Consider the following 24,132-nt stretch of genomic DNA (forward strand, 5'->3'; position numbering starts at 1 on the left):
TCAGGAAGATCCACTGGAGAAGGGATAATCCACCCACTCCAGTATTCTTGGGCTTCCCTGGTGGCTCAGATGGTCAAGAATCTGCCTCAAGTGTGGGAGACCTGAGTTCGATCCTTGCTTTGGGAAGATCCCCTAGAGGAGGGCATAGCAACCCACTCCAGTATTCTTGTCTGGAGAACCCCCATGGACAAAGGAGCCTGGCAGGCTACAGTCCATGGGGTCACAAAGAGTCAGACACCACTGAGCAACTAAACACAGAACACAGAACCTCCTTTATAAGGTTGTTGGGAGGGCTACATGGCTTGATACAAGTAAAGCGCTTTGCAGAGTACCTGGCCCTTTGGTGGGGCTCCCATCAGATTCTCAGAGGAATCTGAGGACGCTGAAAACAGTCCTTGTGGGGAAAGACACTAAGACTGAAGAAGCACCCCGAGCCACTTTGCAACGTACTAGGGGAATGCTGACTGCACACTTGCTCAAGCCTTATCCACATGCAGGCTTCCCTGACAGTTCAGACGACAAAGAACCTGCCTGCACGGCAGGAGACATAAGAGATGCAGGTTCAGTCCCTGGGTTTGGAAGATCACCTGAGGAGGAAATGGCAACCCACTCCAGTATTCTTGCCTGCAGAATCCCCATGGACAGAGGAGCCTGGCAGGCTACAGTCCATGGGGTCACAGAGTTGGACATGACTGAATGGTTAACACTGTCCACATATAAATAATTCAAGTGGGTTTTACCCTGAATGATATCTCATCCCCAAGGTATACTTTGATTTAAGGTCCTAAGTAGGCACTCAATTTGGGAAAAACGCCCAATCTAGGTATTGTGAGTTCCCCAACTTACTTGTGGCTCAGCTGGTAAAGAATACACCTATAACGCGGGAGACCTGGGTTCCAACCCTGGGTTGGGAAGAAGAAGGGAATGGCTACCCACTCCAGTATTCTGGCCTAGAGAATTTCATGGACTGTATAGACCAGGGAGTTGCAAAGAGTCAGATACAACTGAGTGACTTTCACAATCATTTCCAAACCACAGCTCCAGCTCTGGGTGGATCCTGGCTATACATTCAAATCCCTTTGAAAAGTCCTGACCTCAACTCTGACCATATCAGAATCCCCAGGGGTGGGACTCAGGCACTGGAATTTTCTAGAGCTTCCCAGGTAATTCTAATGTACAGTGGAGTCTGAGGACCACTGCTCTAGACAGGAATCCCACGTAGAAGATTGTGTTAATTCATTTTTTTTCAAAAATGAAAATAGATATATTGCTTTTTCTCATTGTAAAAGTACTATTGTATAATGTATGAAATTTAGAAAGTTATAAAGAACCTAAAAAAACACCTTTAATTGTGCCATCGGATAATAATCTCTGTCTTTCTTATCCACTGACTTTCCAGGTGGCGCTAGTGCTAATGAGTCCTCCTGCCAATGCAGGAGACACAAAAACACATGTTCAGTCCCTGGGTTGGGAAGATCCCCTGGAGAAGGGAATGGTAACCTGCTTCAGTATTCTTGCCTGGAGAATCCCACGGACAGAGGAGCCTAGCGGGCTATAGTCCATAAGGACACAGAAATTTGGATGTGACTGAGTGACTCAGCACACATACACATCCTGTTTGTTAATACATTCTGCCTAGATGTAAATATATATAATTTTTTAAGAATAAAAATTGGATCACACTGCCATACTACACTACCATTTTGTACTTGCTTTTTCCCCACTTCATGGCAGTTATAGTATGTTATTTAGTATACATGAATTACAGATCATCATATGATATCACTTCACATGAATCCAGATCATAATTTTTTTAAATTTTTTATTGAAGTATATTTATCATTTTTAAGGATTCTATAATATGTCATTGTAAGGATGAGCCACAATGCATGAAACTTCATATTTTTCAGTATTTCTCTGATTAATTCTTTAGAATAAATTCCTAGAAATGGAAACGCTGAGCCAAAGAGAACATGGAGTTTGATGTATACCTTACCCTCCAAAGGCTGAACCAGTCCACCTTCCATGAGTAAACCTGCCAACACTGTGGACTCACAATTCTTTCAATAAATGCCTACCTGGCAAGCCAAAAGCAATATATTTTCTTGTTTAGTTATGCATTTCTTTCATTATCAGAGAATTTGAATTTTGTGTACATTTAGTGCCTAAGTACATTAAATGATAAAGCTAACATTTATGTACTGCTTAGTATAAGCCAGACAGATATATATTCATTCACTCACTTCACTTCTCAGAACACCATGCAGTAGGTACTATTAATGTCTCTGTTTTACAGATAAAGGAACTGAGGACCAGAGAGGTAAACTAAGTTGCCCAAGGACACACAGCAGTGGTTCGGGAGATTCGAATCCGAGCAGCCTGGTTCCTAACAACACATGCTTTACTACTATTCCACACTCCTCTCAGAAACGTCTAGTTAAAAGATTTTACCTATTTTTCTTTTTTATCTTTTTTAAAAACCTATTTTTCTATTAGGGTATTTGTCTTTTTCTTTTTGAGCTGTAAGAGTGCTTTAGATACAAACATATATACACAATCTATATATTTTTCAGTATCTACTTGTATACAGTTAAAACGTTTATTCAGTTTATGTCTGTCATTTGTCTTTTAATGTTTGTTGTATTTTGTTACACGGAATTTTTTAAGAAAAATGTTTATGCAAATAATAATGTTCTTGATATGCAAGATTCAAATAATACAGAATATTGAGAACAATTGTGCTGTCTCCCTTTTGCTTTCCTGACTCAGAGGTAAACATTCCCTTTAGACGCTCCACATACATTTAATACCCACCCAGAGCTTTTCCAAAATAGACCCTACTGTAGCATTGCTTGTGAGGGGTTTTGTCTGTTTGTTTGTTTTACTTAATAGCATTTTCTAGATATCATTCCAACTGATACATAAAAGTCTCTTTCATAGTACAGATTCACCACTTTAACTATTCTCCTTAATGAACATCTGGTTGTTCCCAGAAGAAAGTATTTTTTTTTCCAAATTGTTGCAACTCTAAATCCTTTAAAGCTCTGTCTTTGGTGCCATGCTAAGAATTTCTCCATCTTAGTATTATAAAGAATATTTTGTCTTGGGCTTTTACAGCTTTCCATCTGTATCTTATAACTGCCACCTTTTAAAATTCTGTTCTTAGTTTTGCTAGTTTTCCATTCATTCCTTTGGGTTCTCAAGGGGGTAGCAACTGTGTTTCTGCAAAGAATGATAATTTGTTTTTTCCTTTTTGATATGTATGCCTCTCAGTTCTCTTGTTTTTATGTTTTTCTTCCCATTGACTAGATCTAGAATGCCTATTTTAAAAACTTGTTTCCAACATCAATTTGAAACTAAATATTGTGGGAAGTAAACAAAGTTTTGAGTTAGTTTAATAGTAACCATATGTTGGAGAAAAGGAAACGGTAGATTGAAAGTGTCTTTCAAAACTAATTATTTAATGCAGCAAATGTGACCACAGTGTATTCTGTAGGGTGGAAATGGGGTTGGACTGAGGAGATGCTTACATGAGAGAGAAACTTGTGACATGTAAGGGGATTCAGCAAATAAGTAAGTATACTGAGGATAATGAGAGCTTCTCATGGAGAAGGAAGTATATACATAGAAAGGGGGAAGGCTAGAATAAATTCTATGATATCAGATTAGAACAGGAACTGTTGGTGCAAACTCATGGCTTCTAACATATACATATATGATCTTAAATATATATTTGTACACTTCTGTGTATATAACTCTGAGTATGGATGTATACACACATATTTGTTTCCTAACTCTGCCACTGAGAGACTCAAGAGGCAACAACACCCCGGAAGCAGTGAGCACACCAGTGTACAGATGTGGGTTTCTAAATTCTCCATTGAAAGGAGCCAGATCTAAAACCTCTCTCCACAAGCTTACAGAATCACAGGCTCAGAGGACGTCTAAGTCTGCTCGCTCACTTTAAGGATGGGCACACTGAAACCCTAATTTCTTCTTTTCTTTTGGCATTGGCTTTCTTGAAATGACAGGAGAACGACAATCATCTAATATCAACATAGAGTATCTCACAATGGCTTTCTGAGGACAGGGGGTGGAAACTGTCTCTCTTTTTTAGAGCTTCCCTGGCAGCTCAGATGGTAAAGCATCTGCCTGCAGTGCGGGAGACCTGGGTTTGATCCCTGGGTCGGGAAGATCCTCTGGAGAAGGAAATAGCAACCCACTGTAGCATTTTTGCCTGGAAAATTCCATGGATGGAGGAACCTGATAGGCTACAGTCTGTGGGGTCCCAAAGAGTAGGACACAACTGAGCAACTTCACTTTCTTTTCACTTTTCTCTCTTTCTTATTAGGAAAACCAAGGCATCAAGACCCTGCTGTATTAGGAAAAGAACTGAGCTCTCAGGTACTGACTTACAAGGTGGAACCCACATGTTTGCACAGCTGAGGTGTGTATTATTAGCTCTGTTCACAATAAACCTTTCTGGGGCTTCCCTGCTGGCTCAGGCTGTAAACACTCTGCCTGCGATGCAGGAGACCCAGGTTCAATCCCTGGGTAGGGAAGATCCCCTGGAGAAGGGACTGGCTATGTGCTCCAGTATTCTTGCCTGGAGAATCCCACGGACAGAGAAGCCCGGTGGGCCACAGTCCATGGGGGTCGCAAAGAGTCAGACACAACTGAGCGACTAACACTTTCACAGTAATTCAGCTTTTCTTTCAGAGTTACCGTGCAGACACCTCCTACAGCCTGTTGGTATACGGTTTCTACAACAGATACCAGGTGTGTTGGCTGGGGAACCTGCCCATGACCCCAGATCCCAGACCTGCTGAGACAGCATTCCTCTGCTTGAAAAGGCAAGGCAGTTACTTACATTTTTAATGATCAGTGGGTATCTCGTTACTCGTTGCATAGGCTTCAGTATAAAACTAGACAGGGGCATTCCCTTACAGCGTGGGTCCATGGCCAGTCTCTGAAAAAAAGAGAGTTTTTTTTTAAAATGTACTTAAGAAATCTGCAAAATCTGGTTAGTGACATCACACCGATGTTATTCATGACTCCCACCCCATCGCATTGTCTCATTTATCTGGACAACAACTGGGGAGCCTAGAGCTGGAAGGAGCGGGCTGGTTGCCCTGGGTCAGGGCGAGGCATGTCCCAGGAGACTGCGAGCTGATGGCGGGTGTGACTCAGCAGCAGGGCTCACCCCTGCTCCCTGGTCCCGCAGACCTTCCAGGCGCCTAACTTCCAGAGATGAGATTCTAGCTTTACAGAGAATATCCCCTCTGGATACCTGCCAAAACTCTACAGCATTTCTGGAACAAGGAGAGTCGCAAAACTCTAGGGTCAGAAGAAGAATGCCCTTGAGTGCCAGAGATACTGCAAGTCCCGAGTCTCACTGCACCCGCTGGTGCGAACCCCAGGCAGGGTGGGGATGGCGAAGCTGAGACGCGATGCCCAGGCCCTTGGGACTCTGGTTGTCTCCACTCTGGACTCCCTTGCCTCTTTCTTTCCCCTTTTGTCAACTGGACTGGAGGACAAGAGTCCTTCTGCACCAAAAAGGTGCCTCTTACTTCCGCAAGTCACAGGGTTTATATGGTGACAGCTCTCCGGTCAGGTTTAATGCCTTAGGAACAGGTTTAACGCCCTGACCTGGGCCCCAAGCCTTAGAGCCTATCAGAGCCTGGACCCACTCCAGCCATGGACACCCTTATTCCAGGAACTCTTTGCAGCTGCCAAAGGCAGGACAAAGTCCCGCAGGGATGAGGCTGGGAGAGGTGATGAGGCGAGGCACGAGCAGGGGAGGGGACCCTCCCTGGGCTGAGGTCAGCGTTTCCCTGAAGTTCAAGTGTGTGTCGCGATGGACTCATTCTGCCTGCGCCCAGGGGAGACCCTTGGCCCGTGGGGGGTCCCCCAGGGGGCCCTTGGTACCCACCAGCCCAGCACCTACATCTCCAGTCTCCAGCCCGCCCTACGCCTACTTCTTGGCCGTGTTTCTCCTTTAGAATGACTTTAGACGTTCCATTCATTGGATAGCAAGTCCATGCATTTAATATTAGAAACGGGGAGAAAGAAAGAACGAGAACACATGATGCTGTAGCCCAGAAGAGGTGGCACGCTCGCCTCCCAGCGATGACGCCATGAACACGGTTATAGGGAAGGTGGGGAAGGCCCCCCACCCCAGAACCCGGAGGCACAGAGGTAAGCTTGTCATCAGCACGGTGACTCTGCTGCCCACTCATCAAAATGTGCCCGCTTATCACAAGTCGTTTTAGTCTCCTCTCTCCCCTCTGGGAGAGGTGGGGGCGGATGGGGTGGGCTGGTCCAGCCAGCAGGGACCATCACCGCCGAGGCCGGGCCCCAGGGCAGCAGGCCCAAAGCCCGAGGCTTCCAGCAGCTCAGGGCGCCCTCCCCACAACGTCCGCTGCTCACACACGACTCTCCAGACCCTGGTCACCCTGCAAAGCAGAGGTCCCGTCATCTCACACTCACCCCCGCGGACTTCCGAGGGCTTGAGCTCATCGAAAAGAACCAACTAGGGCGGGGAAATTAAAGGGTCCATTGGGATTCCCTTTGTCAGCAAAGGGCAGAGAGCAGCAGAGAAGTGAGGATACTCAGATTAAACAGAATAGCAGACCTGAGACCTGCCAGTCCTCCTAGGCCTGAAAATGAGACGAAGGATTTCAAACCAGTATTGCAGGAACACCACTTGCACCTGGACTGCAGGTTGGAGTTTCCAGGTGAGTGCTGATCCCTCGCCGCCAAGCCCAACCCTATGGCCCCAGTCACACCTGCCGGTGAGGGCCAGCCCCCCCTCCTGTGCAGCTGAGACCTCGCCCCGTGGCCTTCCGTGCATGTGTGATCGCACACCAGCTGCCTGCAGATGGCCCCTTGGGGGGCAGCGGCTCGGTTGAGCCGGGGCTCCTCACTTTGACAAACTCCTTGAAGTCCGGGGCCTCGTCAGTCTTCTGCTGGATCAAGGCGGCCCCGTTGAGCTGGCAGCTGCAGAAGCGGATGTAGGGCTGCATGTGTGGCAGCTGGGCTGTCAGGATGTCTCCGATCATCTTCACGGGCATCTTCTCCCCAGACATCTTCTTGCGGACCCTCAGCGCTCTGCACGGAAATGCAGCAAGTGAGCACCCCACCTTCGTGCTCTCTGAGGGGAACACGGCACACTTCTAGGTGGCACAGAAATGGGACGTGTGTGAGGGGCACAAACCCAGGGCCACTAAGCATCTATGTGGGAGACAAGGAACAGAAAAAGAAATGAGTCTAGTGCTACAGAGAGGTGTCCCTGGGGCATGTTGTTTTTTTTTTTGGCATGATGGTTATTGGCTGGCTCTTAGAAAGAAAGACTAAAAAAATTTTTTTTCTGCCAAACAGGTCAGTATAAAAGGCAATATTTTTGTGTGGAAATATATAGAATCCTTCTTTAAAAAAAAATAATTCAGACATGATCCCTGGGTGGATGTCTCGCTTGATGCATGGTCCATCCAGGCTGGTCTGGCCCCAGCCCTGAATCCATTTCCAGGACCAGTGCAGCCACCCGAGGGAAGCTGTTGTGGCCAAGGGCCACGGAGGCTCAATTTCCGAAACACAATGAAGACAGCAAATCAACTGCCACAGGAAAATAATCTCATTATGTTCATGAAAGCCAGGTTTAAATGATGGTCTGAACTATCTGTACTTCACTGCTTCACTCCTGTGGCTAACTTGAAGTTGACTGGATTAAGAGAGTTCTGAAGAGAGAAGGCTATTTATATGATAATAGAGCAATGGACCAAACAACATACGTCCTGGAAGTTGAGAGGGGGCCAGAGGGACTGGAAAGTGTTTGTTCAGGAGTTCACTGCGGTCTGAGTGCTCAGGGTCAGGACGGTGCATCTCTCCCTCCTAACTTGTATGGCAACTCCTAACCAATGATAAGAAGGGCACGGTACTGAGCTTCTACACGAGGACAGCAATACACCTGGGGGCGAGGCCACAACACAGGAGGCCATGGGTGAGTTCTGTTTACCCTAGTGACTATGGGTGATCGATGGATGGATGGATAGAACAGAATGGTGTAATACATGATTTCAGCATAAGCATGGGAGGATGTTACTATGAATTCCTCTAGTTGCCTTCATGGTTGCGGGTAGGGCTATATGATTCCCAAAAGGTGCTGCAGTCTTAGTATCAAAAACTTTAAATTACTTTCTTTCTCCCACATCTTTGGTTAAAGAAAAAAATTTTTAAATCTTTGGACTGGGCAAGCAAGCTAAGGAAAGAAACTTTACAGACAGTGCCTTATATGGTCTAAACAATGAGCGATTCCCCCTTAAGCAGATGCCATTGTGGGAAGAGGTGCTGGTCATTGCTGGTTGGCTGGGGCATGAGGAATGGCAGTTTGTTATCCCCAGGACAGCCAGGTGGCCACTGTCCAGTGGGGGCTGGTGTGGAATATTTCCCAACATGTAAAAATTTGCTCAAGGGCGACATCACCACCAGTTCTGGGGGAAGACCGCAGTGAGTAACCAGGTTATTAATACAAACTTGGGAAGATGGAAACAGGAAGAAATTCCATCATTCCATGATTTTCTAATGAGGAGTAACACAGTCTTTCTGCAAGAGAATAAAAGTGTTTTCACCTGCCTCCCTTTTTTTTTTTTTTTTGTTTCTAAATGATGAGGAGACAAGAAAAAGGGAAAAGGAAACAGATGACACACAGATCATCACTGTGTTGAGGAAGTTAAACCGGGTCCCAGGTTCTGGAGGCCCACACTTGTAGACTTGAGTTGATCTTGCAGAGGGGGGCAGACCTGGAATCAGGCCCCTGCAATGGACCAGGCACGTGTTAGGTTTAGCTGCGGGCCTCCTTCTGGGATGTTCTACTGCACAGGACTGGGCTTGAGTGGGTTGGAACAGGGGCTGTCACCAGGCTCAGGGACCACATGAGTGCTGCAGCCACAGAGCTGCCCGTTGGGGAGCTGATCTGTAACCTCACAGAAAGCTCAATATACGCAAGGTCTTGAACTGCGACAGAAATCAAATCAGTTAGTGAACTCATCGGAGTGCTCGCTGTTTGGAAGTGAATGAGTAACTCTCTGAAGTTCGCGGATCAAGGGAATGGGCAAGAGAGCTGGCTTTCATGAATGTGTCCTAGGCATCAAACACTTCTCTCTTTTTTTTTAAACATTTATATATGACTTATTGGGTTGGCCAAAAATTTCGTTCAGGTTTCTCCATAAGATGGTATGAAAAATCCGTTATGAACCTTTCAGACAACCCAACAGTATCCCTCTTGACTGTTGGGGAAACTGAGGCACGTGGAAATCGAGTGACTTGACCAGAGCCACACAGCTCACGGATGACAGGAAACCCTGGAACTCGGGGTGGGAGCGGGACCTCACTCCAGAGCCCACAGTGTATAAGCACCAAGGGCAGCTCCACCTCCACTCAAGCTGCCCTGGGACCCTAGCCCCCTCGCTCCAGATGCAGCTCCTGCCATCCCACCAAAAGGTCCTTCCCCAGCCTCTCTGCTCTGCCCTCCCTGCCGGTCTTCCTCTCCCCTCCTCCCAGGCACTCCCACCTCCCCTCTCACCCTGTCCCCGCCCAGCCAAAGTCCTTCCTTCCTTCTCCCCATCCTGTCTTTACCGACCAAGGTATCTTTTTTTTGGCATATACCTTGGAGTATAGTATACCTTGGGCTTCCCTGGTGACTCAGACAGTAAAGCGTCTGCCTGCTATGCGGGAAACCTCGGTTCAATCCCTGGGTCGGGAAGATCCCCTAGAGAAGGAAATGGCAACCCATTCCACTATTCTTGCCTGGAAAATCCCATGGATGGATGAACCTGGTAGGCTACAGTCCATGAGGTCGCAAAGCGTCGGACACAGCTGAGCGACTTCTCTCTTTGGAGTAGAGTTGCTTTACAATGTCCTGTTAATTTCTGCTGTACAGGGACGTGAATCAGCTGTAAGCATACATACATCCCTTCCCTCGTGAGCCTCCCTCCCCTCTACCATCCCACCCCTCTAGGTCATCATGAAGCACGGAGCTGAACTCCCTGAGCTATACGGCAGGTTCCCACTAGCTATCTATTCAAGGTATGTTTTCTACTTCTAATTCATTTTTCTTTGTTCTTCTGCCTTAAAGAAAACTGTCTTCTTCTTCTTAAATTATTCTTGTTATCTTCTTCTTATCATACTTAAGTTGAAAATTGAATACTTAATATTTAAGAAAAACTTTTTTTGGAGAAGCTCTTTCATTTATTTTTATTTCTTCAAGCAAGGAAACAGGAAAAGATCTCGATAAAAACAGTCGCCAGCACTTGGTTCCACATGCCCTATCTCACTTCTGCATCCCTTCTCTTATCTCTTCTAATAGCCACTCCTAAGGGTCTGCATCTAGCTCTTGATTGTAAAATGTGCTAGATTCTTCTGTCCTATTCTGCTTTTGAAAGCAAATTTCTCAGCTCTCTGCTCACAGGTAAGAGAGCACAGAAGCAGCATTAGTAAGAAGTCTGAGCACCCCAGGGAGCTCCCTTTTATGTTCATTATGTTTGTTTCTTATTTATCTGTTTGATAAACCTTGCTGCTGCTGCTGCTAAGTCACTTCAGTCGTGTCCGACTCTGTGCGACTCCATAGACGGCAGCCCACCAGGCTCCCCCGTCCCTGGGATTCTCCAGGCAAGAACACTGGAGTCGGTTGCCATTTCCTTCTCCAATGCATGAAAGGAAAAGTGAAAGTGAAGTCACTCAGTTGTGTCCGACTCTTAGTGACCCCATGGACTGCACCCTACCAGGCTCCTCCGTCCATGGGATTTTCCAGGTGAGAGTACTATGCCCCTCTTTAAGTACAAGTTGTCTCTGGCCCTTGGATCAGGAGTGGCACATAAGTGACTGTCCACTGCAGCCCTCCAGGGAATGAAAGTGAAAGTGTTAGTTGCTCAGTCGTGTCCAACTCTTTTCAACCCCATGGACTGTAGCCGCCAGGCTCCTCTGTCCATGGAATTCTCCAGGCAAGAATACTGGAGTGGGTATCCATTCCCTCCTGGTGGCTCAGATGGTAGAGAATCTGCCTGCAATGCAGGAGACCCGAGTTCAATCCCTGGATCGGGAAGATCCCCTGAAGAAGGAAACGGCAATCCACTCCAGTATTCCTGCCTAGAGAATCCCCATGGACAGAGGAGCCCGGCGGGCTACAGCCCATGGGGGTCACAAAGAGTCAGGACATGACTGAGCAACTTCATTTTTTCCAGGGGATCTTCCCAACCTAGATATCGAAACTGGGTCTACCGCATAGAAGGTAGGTTCTTTACTATCTGAGCCACTGCCTTAAATTCTCTTCATCCTCAAATGCCTCCCTCTTCCATCGTGCCAGAAGCCCTAAATCTTCCCATTGCTGGGATTAGTCCTTTGTATGAAGAAGTTAAGTCTAAGCAGCAAAATTGTACAATCTACAATATGGGTGCTCATCATACCATTCTTTCCATTTTTCCTGGTATGTTTGAATGTTTCATAATAAGATGCTGAAAAGGGAAAAATGAAGAAGAGAAAGAAAGAAATCAGGTCCCCAGAAAGCTCTTGCTAAATTTTATCTGGAAGATGAAAAACTTAGCCAAACTAACCAATCAGGTCATCAGAGATGATAGAAGGTGGTGCCCGGTGGGGCCATGATTGGCAGGGCACCAGCTGTACACCTGATCTACTTGCTCCCTGGAATAACCCTGCATGCTAGACTGGGCAGGTGCTCTGACTGCAATCCTACAGCTTCTGAAACAAAGGGTTGGGGAGTTATCTGCCTGAGATAACGGCCCAAAATGAGCTAGAAGGCGCTGGAGCCCAGATGAAAAATTGAGATGCCTCCCTCCTGGTTTCACCTGGTTTCCATTGAGGGCAGAACCAGGTGGAACCCCTAGTAGGGCCCTGAGTGTCATCCACAGAGCAGCCCGGGGCCCTGATCACCTTCTGTGTGACCTTGGACAAGTCACTCAGCCTCTCTGAGCCTTGTTTCCACAGCAGCAAGAGCGCTCTCGAGTCCCACCCCTGGGGCTGTGGAGCACATCGGCGCAGGGGAGAAGGGAGCGCAGGGGCCTGGCCGTGACAGAGCCCAAGAGAGCGGCTTCCGGTTCCCCGTCAGGAGCAGGCGCGAGGGTTAAAGTGCGAAGACAACAGAAAAGCACGGGGACACTGAGGTGGCGGGGAGGGGCTCTCCCCCCTCCCCACCCCCTCACACACCCACCCAAGGAAAGTGGTGTTAACGTGTAGGTGTGTTTTCAACAGAAGGTCTTTGCATGTGTTTCAAAAGAACTTGTCTCCAGCGCTTTAGGTTTAGTACTGGTAGGTTCAGGGATTAATGAGCCCACCTGCCCCCAAGTGACAAGGCAGCCTCTCTCCGAAGGCAAGAGTGGGTATTCAGCTCATCCCAAGGCCCAAGTCTAGCACTTCCTGTGGACCAGGCACTTGGTGTCTAAATGCTCCTTAATGAGAACCCACCTGGTGCGTACTACCCCACTTTACAGATGAGCACACTGAGGCTCAGGGAGCACAGGTGACAGTCAGCAGGCAGGCAATGGCAAGGGTGCGGGCCTGAGAATCCGACTCAGATCTACGCTAGAAGACTCTGCAGCATCTTTCTCAAGGGAGATAAATGGAAATACCTCCTCTAAACCGTCCTCATCCCATCATCTTTGATTATTTGTCTTCTAGAACGCACAGAGAGAGGATGTTAAGCTTTCGCTTCACGTCCACCTCGCTACACCGCTCTGTGCATCCCTTCATCCCCCCGCAAACACATTCTCAGTGGAGACCTGAAATCACTTCAGCAAATCCCAGGGAACACATCCAGGAAAGAGCTGCTTCCCGTTTACATGAACCTAGAGATCAGGAGGAACCACCAGTTCCCAGGGCCTGGGTGCTGCCTCTGGGATCCCAGGAACACCACGGACCTAATCTGTGTTCTAGCAAGTGCTATACGGAGGGCCTGGTGGACACAGTTTTGGAGGGTTTTTTTTTTTTTTTTAGGGATTGGATGAGACAATCCAATCCCTTCCTTTTACAGGTGGGGAAACTGAGGAAGGGAAGTGAGTTGGGCTCCAAGCCCAGGTCTCTAGACTTCTGGCCCAGTGTTTTTCCCTGGCCCTACAGCTGCGACTGGGAACTGAAATATGAATAAAATACCCACTGCTTCAGGCCAGCATCTCAGAGGGACATCCTGAGAACCGCCGTGGACCGTGGCCATGGACAGTCCCACTGACTCCTGTCTTCAGAAGGCAAGAAAGTCCCAAGAGACCAACGTGCCCCACTGTGGATCCTGGGTCTGAGGGAAGGCATGGGGGCTCCCCCCCCCGGGTGGGGCCGGTCAGGGATCAGGACCCAGCATCGGCCCTTCTCTGTTCATTCTAGAACCACGGTAAAAGCAGGAGCTGGGAGACCCTAGGGAGCAATCCACCCTCCCCAGGGAGAAACTGGGACTGTGATTCTAGAGGGCATCAAGGCGAGAAAGAGTGATGGTGCCTGTGAGCAGAAATGAGGGAGAGGTAGGAAGACACGCAGGGGCGCATGCACGGGAGGACACACGCGTGAAGCCATGCGGGGGTGCTAGTGTGTGAGTGCGAAGCCAGGCTGGGGGTTAGAGAGGAGAGGCTTACTTCAGTAGTTTGATATTACACATAATCAGCTCCTTCCAGTTAACAAAAATCATAGCACCCTCTTTTTCTGTCAGCAGCTCAGACTCCATCAGGGGTTTCTGAAAGATCTACAGATGCAGAAAACGAAGCAGTTCAGAAAGCAAACAGTTAGTTTGAAATTCAAACACACGCAACGCACCAATCTGTTCGGAGCAATGGGAAGGCCCGAGGCGTCTGCAGCCCTGCTCAGAGGCTCAGAAGTCACCGAGTTTCTGAAGCAGGTGGTCCTGCCTCTGCCTGGGGGGAGGGGGGCGTGGGAGCGGGGTTCCCCATCGGGTCCACGCACAGGTTTACAAGGAGGCCCGCTAAACTCTGGAGGACGGGCCTGAACTTGGCCGGCACTCAGCCAGGGGGTCTGGACAAAGGCACTCACGCTCTCACCAGCTGGCCACGGCCAGACATGGGGGCTGAGAGATGCCCTGGGGTCGGTGGGGGGTGGCTCCCACATTCCTGGCCCAGCATCGGTGGCCCAGACAAGCCTCGGGAGCTCCCAGGAAGCAGGGCCTCCACCCAGCAACCTCGGGGATGGCATGGACCCCACGGCCCTGCCCACAGTGGGGCTGGACCTCAGGCAGAGCCAGGGGGTGAAGCCTAGCCCCGAGAGGGCGCACCTCCTTTCCTGGGCTCCAGGAAATACAGATGCCTGCCTGAGCCCCGAAGGGGTGGGCCACTCGCAGCACATCACGGATCTCAGCTGAGCCCCCCATGGCAAGCCCCCTTGCCTAGAGAGAGGTGGTTGCTACCCCTGGAGGCAGGCCGCTCACTGGAAGGTTCCTTAGGGACCTAGTTTATAACAGACCTTAGTTTATTTCAGCCTGTCTTTGACATAAACTTGGCTGGGCTGAGGCTGATCCCCGGGAGCCCCTACCCTTCACGGGTTCTCAGGCTGCTGTTGAACCAGGCCTCCACTAGGCCACGCACAACGTACCACACTTAAGGGCATGACACTCACACCCTCGACAGGTGAGACTCTTAGTGACAGTCCTGTGTCTTGAGAAAGGGGTGCTTTTTCATCCCGGTGCTTCCTAAGCACTCGATGGCCATCAACCCACCCTGCGTCCGGGACTGCTCAACACTGGGGCAGCGAGCCTTGTCTTCCCAGGTCAGTTAGGAGGAAATGATCAGAGGAGACGGTTTCATGACTGCTGGGGGTGGGGGTGGGGTTCCCACACTCTCACAGTACTTCTCAGACTATAGGGGGACCCAGACACCCAGCTTGGCAAGCCCCCAACCCCTAACACGCCAACGTCCCACATGTTTGCTTCCCGACAAGCAGGGGGTTCCCAACTCGGCATCTTCTCATCTGCCTGGATCAGGCAGCCAAGGCCCGTGAAGAGCTCCCTGGGAGGAAAGCCAAAATGAGGCATCGTCCTGGACGGGGGGCGGGGTGTGTGCATGGGGCCCCAGGCAGGAAACAGCTCCATTCCCTTTAGCAGCCCTTTCTCGGGGGTGATGGGTTATCAGCCCCCCGGCCGCCGTTTTGAAGCACCGCCGCCAAGGGCCGGGAGGGGGCGCTCCGTGGCGTCGGGTGGTTGGTGGCCAGTTCTCTGAGAGGCGCCCCGACGCCCACCTCCCCGCCCGGGTGTCCCGCCCCGGGCCTCCTCACGGGCTTGTCCGTCCCTGGCTTGAGGGACCTCTGCGCTCTCTGTGGACAGGACTCCCAGCTGGCCACGGATGAGAAGGAGCCCTCTTCTCTCGGGAGAGCATCCCCTGCGTGACGCCCCGTCCAGAGGCCCACACACCTTAGAGCTTCCCAGCGTGGGAAGCAGGACCGCGCCCCCGCCCGGCACCCCAGCCGCCCTCACCTCTGTGACCAGCTGCAGGTCGTTCACGTAGTTCTCCTCCGTGACGATGAGCTCGTGGATGTACCCCTGGCGCTTTCTCTCAGTTGGGGTCAGCATATCCAAGAGGTGTAAGTCTGAACACCCTGCAAAACACAGCCACGGGGACCGTTTAGTCCAGGCCTGGGGAGCTTCACGGGGACGGTTCCCCAGGGCCCCGCAGTCTCGCGCCAGTGGGACCGTCATTGTCCCCTAAACAGATCGGTCCAAGCCCTACCCCAGCACTTTGTGAAGGTGAGCTTATTTGGAAACAGGGCCTCCAGACACAATCAAATTATGATGGAGTCACACTCGGGACTCCACAGGGCAAGCCAGTGGTTAAGACTCCGTACTTCCATTACAGGGGGCCCGGGTTCAGTCCCTGGCTGGGGAACTAAGATCAGTGCATGCCATGTGACGTGACCAAAAAATAATTAACATTAAAAAAAAAAAAGATGAAGTCATATTCAGTTGGGGCAGGACCTAAGTCAATATGACTGTGTTCTTATGGACACAGAGACAGACAAGGAACACCACGCGACAACAGAGGCAGAGACCGCAGCGATGCGTCTCCAAGCCAAGGAATGCCAGGGATTGCGGGCACCGTCAGAAGCTCAGGGAAAGGCAGAAGCAAACTCTCCTCTGAAGCCGTCAAAGGAACATGGCCCTGTCCAAGCCTTGACTTTGGACATCTCACCTCTAGAACTAGCAGAAAATTAATTTCTGTTGTTTTAAGCCCGCCCAGTTTGTGGGCATCTCTTTTTGCCTTTTCATACTGTTCATGAGGTTGGAAAAGACCCTGATGCTGGGAAAGATTGAGGGCAGGAGGGGAAGGGGGCGACAGAGGATGAGATGGTTGGATGGCATCACGGACTCCATGGACATGAGTTTGAGCAAACTCCGGGAGACAGTGAAGAACAGGGAAACCTGGCATGCTGATGGGGTCGCAAAGAGTCAGAAAGGACTGAGCGAGTGAACAGTAAGTTTGTGGTCATCTGTCACAGCAGCCACAGGAAACTAACAGACAGTGCACGCCTGCTTCAGCATGATGCTGAGAGTGTTGAGAGTGAGAAGCCATGGTGACGGCTGGTGACGTTCCCTGAGGGCTCACACCATGCCAGGTGCTGTGTTTAACGCTCACTTAGATCCTACAAATATCTCCATTTTACAGATGGGGAAACTGAGGCTTCAAGAGGTTGCCTCACCCAAACTCTGTCAGCAGGGTGATGATGGTGAAGCCAAGACGGGACCCTGACACTGTGATCAGAGCCTGGGCTCCTACCTCAGATCACTGCTGTTGGGTCCCAGCTACATTAGTTGGGCAGATGGTTATCTCAAGTTTGGCTTTTGTAGGATGAGGTGGCTATACTGAGACTCTGAAGAGGCCTGGGGACAGGGCCAATGTGGGCACATCCAGACACCTCTGGGCAAACTCTCCTGGACCAGGCTGCAGCCCTGCACCCACGGGACCTGGGCTGCTAGCACGCAAACAGGCTGGAAACCCTGCCAGGTTCAGCCGGACACAACTGTGGCTGCAGCTCCCCAGGGAGTGGGTTCTGTGGCCCTGTGGGGGGTGGGGGTGGGCATGCACAGCAGGAGATGCCTGCCCTGGCTTCTGCTCACTTAGCTGGTTATTGAGGTTTGTCTGCTTCAAATGTTCTCAGGTTATAGTCAGAGGCTGCCCCCTGACTTGGGCACACTGGAATGCAGGGTGGGGAAGCTCGATTCGCAGGGGTACCCCCCCATGCAGGTCTAGACCCACCTCTTCCAGGTCAGGGTTCCCCCACCCCTCTTCTTTTTATCAAGGGTTTCTTTTTTCAATCACGGAAACCAGATTTGTAAAGAAGACTGGGAGGTGTCTTGGATGTAGGTGGGGGTGAGGGCATGGAGTCCCTTTCACTCACTGTTCTCATCCCTCTTTTTCCCACAAGGGGGCACCATGGAGCACAGTGTGAAACCTCGCCACCGGACACCAGCGGTTCTCAAAGTGGGGTCCCCAGGCCAGCAGTATCAGTAGTGCCTAGCTGCTGACTAGAAATGCAGATTCTCAGGCTTCTGCTGAATCGACTGTGGGATCAGGGCCCAGGAGTCTGATTTAACAAGCTCTCTGGGTGACTTTTTAGGGACACTAAAGTTTGAGAGGGCTTCCCTGGTGGCTCAGACTGTGAAGACTCTGCCTGCAATGTGGGAGACCCAGGTTCGATCCCCAGGTTGGAAAGATCTCCTGGAGAAGGTAACAGCAACCCACTTCCATATTCTTGCCAAGAGAATCCCATGGACAGAGGAGGCTGGTGAGCTATAGTCCATGGGGCCGCAAAGAGTCAGATATGACTGAATAACCAACACACACATGGTTTGAGAAGCCTGCTCTGAAATCCGGTTCCTCAGCTTCCATCTTCCCCTGAGGGAGTTTCTAGGTTCATGACTGATCTAGTCCAGATGCTGGAAGCTTCTGCAAAAAGAATGATCCTTCTGGGGCGAACAACATCATAGACTTCTTGGTAACTGCTTCACTGTGCACTTCCAACCTTCAGTTTTGTCCTCTCCCCTGGCAAACTTCCCTTTCTAGAATTCTAGAGCATCTCTTTCTAGGATAGGACAATCCCAGGATGGGCAGATTGATGCTGGGAAAGCCTCGGGGATGAGCCATCATCATGTTAACATCCACCACGCCTTCCATCTAAGACCTCATTCAGAGCCACCACAGTGCGGCCATGCTACAGTTCCACAGGGCCACAGGCTGAGTATGAACCTTTGCTTAGGTCTGCAGATGCTTCTGGACCTTGAGCCCTCTTCTCAGCCGCCAGCTCAGCCCAGCTGTCCTTCCTGCCTCGGCACGACATGTTTTATTTAAACAACTGCATCAACAGTGATAACTCAGGAAGGAAGCAAGTCATGATTGCTTCCTTGCTGGCCTCAGCTGCCCTCTGCTGAGCTGCTGCACGAGCCCCAGCTTATAGGACGCTGAATGATATCACCAATTTCTTTGTCTTTCATGAAGAAAGCCACCCAAAAAACACTCCTGAACCTGGGAGGAAAATATCTCCCTCCTGTCCTCTTCTCACTAAACTTTGCTGTCAGGGAGTCCAAGTGCCCAGCTTCAAGGCCATTTCTTGTTAAAGGGTAGAATACCACCCTTGCACTTCAGAGACGTGTATGAACTTGGGGGAGCAGTCTCCCCTGCAATTCTCAGGAGATTTCTTTCTGCAAGGGTATCAGGATAATGGTAGAGACCAGTAGCTCTAAAGCTCAGCTCACATCCACTGTGTGATGCCGTTTGTAGGGATACAAACATCAGCCTAGTAGTGGACACTGGTTAGACCAGTCACCCCAACATCCATGTAGATCACAATTTCCCTTGGAGAATCTGGTGGATGCTAGAATCCTTACCCCCCCCCACCCAGAAAACATATGGATACAATGTGCACAATATACAGACCTATCCTGCACACTGTTTTACAGGATTCACAGACCTTTTTGAAGCTTGTTCATGGATTTCATTCCTTCATTCATTTGACAAATATTTACTGATATCCTAACAAAAGTCTGGCACGAACTGTGCCAGGAGCTGGGAATTCAAGATGGAAGAGGAGAAACGATTGACCCTCAGAACACACAGCTATGAACTCAGGGTCTTCAGCTAGGGGTAGTGCCCTCCTCAGGCTGAAGAGGGTACTGCCCCCCACAGGTTGAAGGTGGTACTGCCCCCACAGGCTAAAGATGGTACTGCCCCCCCCGCAGGCTAAAGATAGTACTGCCCCCTATAGGCTAAAGAGGGTACTACCCCCCACAGGCTGAAGATGATACTGCCCCCAATAGGCTAAAGAGGGTACTGCCCCCAATAGGCTAAAAATGGTACTGCCTCCCCACAGGCTAAAGATGGTACTGCCCCACCAGGCTGAAGATGTTCAGTTCAGTTCAGTTCGGTACTGCCCCACCAGGCTGAAGATGTTACTGTCCCCAATAGGCTAAAGATGGTACTGCCCCCCACAGGCTAAAGATGGTACTGCCCCACCAGGCTGAAGATGTTCCTGCCCCCAATAGGCTAAAGATGGTACTGCCCCCCATAGACTAAAGATGGTACTGCCCCACCAGGCTGAAGGTGGTACTGCCCCCCACAGGCTGAAGATAGTACTGCCCCCTATAGGCTAAAGATGGTACTGCCCCTCCAGGCTGAAGATGATACTGCCCCCCAATAGGCTAAAGAGGGTACTGCCCCCAATAGGTTAAAAATGGTACTGCCCCCCATAGGCTAAAGATGGTACTGCCCTCAATAGGCTAAAAATGGTACTGCCCCACCAGGCTGAAGATGTTACTGCCCCCAATAGGCTAAAGATGGTACTGCCCCACCAGGCTGTAGGTGGTACTGCCCCCAACAGTTTGAAGATGGTACTGCTCCCCAGGCTGAAACTGGTACTGCCCCCTACACACTGAAGGTAGTATTGCTCCCCACCAGGTTGAGAGTTGCACTGCACCCACCCCCAACTCCAAATTCTTGGTTGTCATAATGACTGGATTGATATGTGACAGAGAAGGGCTCACCTCAAATGCCAATAGCACCCCACTGAGAAATGATGACATTCCTAGAAACTGGCAACTCTGCAGCAAAAATGGGGCACGTGACCTGAGATACACAGAATGACTGAAGAACCAGACATAAGAACCAGTGAGGAAAGATGACAGGAAGTGGCTTGCTTTGGATTTCAGCAATTCATTCTTCTGAATCTTCAAGTTTTACACAGTGTGGTTTGGAAGAAGCTCAGAGTCAGGAAACAGCAGGAAGTCCAGGGTGGATTTGGGCCACTGGTTCAAGAATCCCAGCTGCCGGGGCCAGTTCAGGGTGAACTGACCATCTCCTACTCATGAGGTCAGAGGGCATGAAAAGGTTGTATGGCCTCCTACTCCAGGCAGCTCCAGCCTTCAATCAATCTACCCAACAGGCAGAGAAGTTTGGGAGGTCAGTGCTGTGTGAGTCTGGTTTATTTGCCCCAACAAATCCAACCCTTCACTGCCCTCCCTACTAGCCTGCCTGGAGAGAGAGGGATGGTCCAGATGACCTCTCTAGGACCCAGAACACAATTAAAAGTAAAGATTTGGGGGTGGGGTGGAGATTCATCTCAGCATTATGTGCCAACAATGCTGGCTTGGAACAGTCTTTTCAGCTACTGAACCAACCCATAGGATACTGTTTTAAAAATTCTTGCTGGTGAATGCCAGACCAAGAAAACCATTTAAGACTTGAAACAGGCACTTTGAACTCAAAAATATCCTTCCTTTGAAATTTTAATATTTAGAAAAACAAGAGAGCTTAAAAAGCAAGCCATTATTCAGAGTAGGGTAAGTGGAAAGGACATTTCAAATGAGAGGGTTTTCTTTAGGGGTGGAGGGACGTGGTCCTTCTCTCTTTGGGGAACCAGAATAAACATTCTGTGCTGACTTCCTTTCCCAGTGAAAAATGAGAGGGTAAAACACAGCAAATAAATTCCACGGACATCTCAGTGTGATGGAGGGACTCTTATAACAAACTAGAATCCACTCACAGCTGAAAAAATATTGCAAATGACTTCAGGCAGTTAGAAATGATCCCCAATTACAACCCACATAAAATTCCTAACCTATGTGCTGTCTGTTATAGCTTCATGCAGTTAGACACACTTGCAGAACAGAAAGAACCACAATGACCCCCGCCCCCCAGAAAGGATTTAAGTCTGGAATACTAGAGAAAAGTATCTTACCCCCAAAGATCATCATGGGACATTGTTCACAGGGACAGCAGAATCTAAAGAAATTGCTTTATTACAGAAGTAATGCATGAACATACGCTTATTGTAAACAGTTCAAAAGACATGGAAGGGTAAAAAGCGAGAGTTGATCTCTCCAGAACCCCAATTATTCTACTTCCTTTTCCAATAGGGACCAGAATTTTTAAAACCAAACCAGGCCCCACAGCAAGCTGGCCACAGAGCAAAGCAAACAAACAGGCCTCATTCCTGTTAAGACTGGGCCAAAATATACTATGAGACGGTCAATAAATGTGCATTAAATTCCCCTTGAAGTCCAAGAGACACAGAAATAAGCAAGGCAATGTCCTTGTCCTCAAGGAAACTCACAGTTCTGGGGGAAACTTGACGTGAAAATTAAATATAAAATAGCAAGCAATAAAGAATGGCCTGTGGGCTGTGCCGATGGTGGGGGCTGCAGGAACTCAGAAAAGTAGATGCTCTCTGTCCTGTTGGAGGAAGGTTCTATGAGGTTCTATGAAGGTTCTATCATACTTGTGCCAGGTTTCTATACAGCCGGGGAGGAGGGGGATATTATGCTGGGGCATGGGGCCAGAGTGCCAGGTAGATGCAGGGATGCTGCAGAAGATAACCCGGGGCGAGGGGAGGGTAGGAAGTAGATGGAGTGGGAAGTGGATTAAAGAGGTCGTAATGCCAGAGGGGTCGAGAAAAGAGCAGTATGGACACGTGGGCCCTGGTTGTTCATCTTTAAGGGAAAGGATCTACCGATATCTCTGAGGACCTTCAGCCCAAATCCTCTGGCTAAATGGCCCCAGGAAATTTCCCTTGTGGTCCAGTGGTTAAGACTTTGTGCTTCCAATGCAGGGTGTGTGGGTTTGATGCCTGGTCAGGGAACTAAGATCCCACATGCCACATGACAAAGCCAAAAAACTTTTATTAAAAAAAATAATAATAATAATTATAAATAAAATGCTATTTGTGACCCCATGGACTGTAGCCTGCCAGGCTCCTCTGTCCATGGAATTCTCCAGGCAAGAATGCCAGAGTGGTAGCTCTTCCCTTCTTCAGGGGATCTTCCTGATCCAGGGCTCGAACCCAGGTCTCCCACATTGCAGGCAGATTCTTTACTGTCTGGGCTACCAGGGAACCCCACCCCTCCCTACTTAACAAAATTAATTTAAAAATAAATAAATGTCCCCAGGGTTGGGGGACCCTGTTAACCCAGCTCATGGAGCTGTCATCTACACAGAAGGCTTCTCCAGGGTTGGCCTGAGTATAGGAAGCGGAAACTCCATGGCCCTGCTCTCCCCTGCCAGGTGTGAGCTTACTCCCCTCAAGGCTGCCCTGGATCCTCCCGGGAAAATGATTCTAACATCCTCCACCTCCAGGGCACGGTGGCATGTGTGAGGCAGACCGTCATGTAGGGGAGGCGGATGAAGCCCACAATGGATGGGTCGAAAAGAAGACTCTGTGGTCAAAGCTGTTTTTCCTCGCCCTGCAGCTGATGTCTGACCCTCCTCTCCAACCTGTGCTCTCACGTGTGTGCTCAGTCACTAAGTCACGTTCAACAGTCTGTGACCCCATGGACCGCAGCACGCCAGGCCTCCCTGTCCTCCACCATCTCTCAGAGCTTGCTCAAACTCATGTCCATTGAGTGAGCGATGCCATCCAACCGTCAAGGGAGTCTCAAGAGTCTTCTCCAGCACCACAGTTCAAAAGCATCAATTGTTTGGCACTCAGCTTTCTTTATGGTACAACTCTCACATTTCTGTATATGACTACTAGAAAAACCATAGCTTTGACTGCATTTATGCATTCGCGCTATGACCGCAACTGTACTTGATGCTGGGATTCAGTGATGAAGGAAGTAAGACAGGTGTTCGTCCTGCGGGAGCCTTGGTCCACTAGCAGCTGAGCCGTCTCATCCACACTCTGATCTTTGCTGATGTGCAATCATCTCGTAGAGGGCACCATGCACCTTGTCATCCATGCCTGAGACCTCAGAGTTGCAAATCCCTAAGACTGGACTTTCATGTGGGGGTCTAGAGATGCCAGGTGGGCATGGAGGCCTGTAGCGAGAGTTGGGGAAAATTCCACCCAATGGCACCAAAGTCCCCCTGGGATGTGTCTAGCTGAGATCAGGCACCCCTCTCCAGCCTGTCCTGGGTATCCCCCACAGCCTTTGACTCAGCTGCACCCAGTCCCAATCCAGAATCTTAAAAGTCGCAACATGGTTTCCAGATAAGCTCAATTCTCTTCCAAGAAGGAGAATCCAGCTCCATGGGCTGCTAGGCAGTTTCATGACTGTTGAGAAGCAGTGAAAATCAAATTACTCTCAGGGATAAGTCATCTCTTTACTTTTCATCAAGAACTTTAGTAATTTTTTTTAATCAAAGGCATATCAGTCATGACTTTATAACTAACGCTGGAATTCCTGGCGTGCCATCAAGCACCCCATGGTCTGCACTTGTTAGCTCATTCCTGGTCCCTTTAATGTCACCATCTTTGTTTTTCTTTCTTTCTGAGTTCCTGCTTTCAATGTGCGCCATTGTGCAGTATTCTAGGGGTCCTTGGTGTTGTCGTTGTTTAGTTGTTAATTCGAGTCTTACCCTTTTGTGACCCCAGGGATGATAGCTAGCCAGGCTCCTCTGTCCCTGGGATTTTCCAGGCAAGAATACTGGAGTAGGTTGCAATTTCCTCCTCCAGGCATCTTCCTGACCCTGGGATCAAACCCACCTCTCCTGCCTCTCCTGCATTGGCAGGTGGATTCCTTACCACTGAGCCACCTGGGAAGCCCTTAGGGGTCCTTACTAGCCACCTTAAACAAAGCCTTTGGGTACACAAGGCAGATTAAGGTATTGGAAGTACAAACACACTTTTATTGCAGTATGATGAAGGAGGATG

General features: G+C 49.4%; 1 protein-coding gene across 6 annotated transcripts in view; it reads right to left on the minus strand.

The window, feature by feature from the left end:
• Positions 1 to 24,132, minus strand: part of ITSN1 (intersectin 1) — a 256,074-nt gene that overhangs the window by 25,175 nt on the left and 206,767 nt on the right. For 5 of the 6 annotated variants that reach the window (XM_088835638.1, XM_088835656.1, XM_088835648.1 and 2 more), the window contains 4 exons: positions 15,473 to 15,594; positions 13,629 to 13,735; positions 6,927 to 7,110; positions 4,871 to 4,969 (listed from right to left, as the gene is read on the minus strand). In XM_088835638.1, the coding sequence (XP_088691764.1) occupies positions 4,871 to 4,969; positions 6,927 to 7,110; positions 13,629 to 13,735; positions 15,473 to 15,594 (512 nt within the window). The remainder of the gene's footprint in view (positions 1 to 4,870; positions 4,970 to 6,926; positions 7,111 to 13,628; positions 13,736 to 15,472; positions 15,595 to 24,132) is intronic. The other variant, XM_088835661.1, reaches the window with a different exon arrangement.

The sequence above is a fragment of the Moschus berezovskii genome, chromosome 1 (genome assembly GCF_049115385.1).
Source record: "Moschus berezovskii isolate FMDL1 chromosome 1, NW_MosBer_1.0, whole genome shotgun sequence".
In the NCBI taxonomy this organism is placed as follows: Eukaryota; Metazoa; Chordata; class Mammalia; order Artiodactyla; family Moschidae; genus Moschus; species Moschus berezovskii.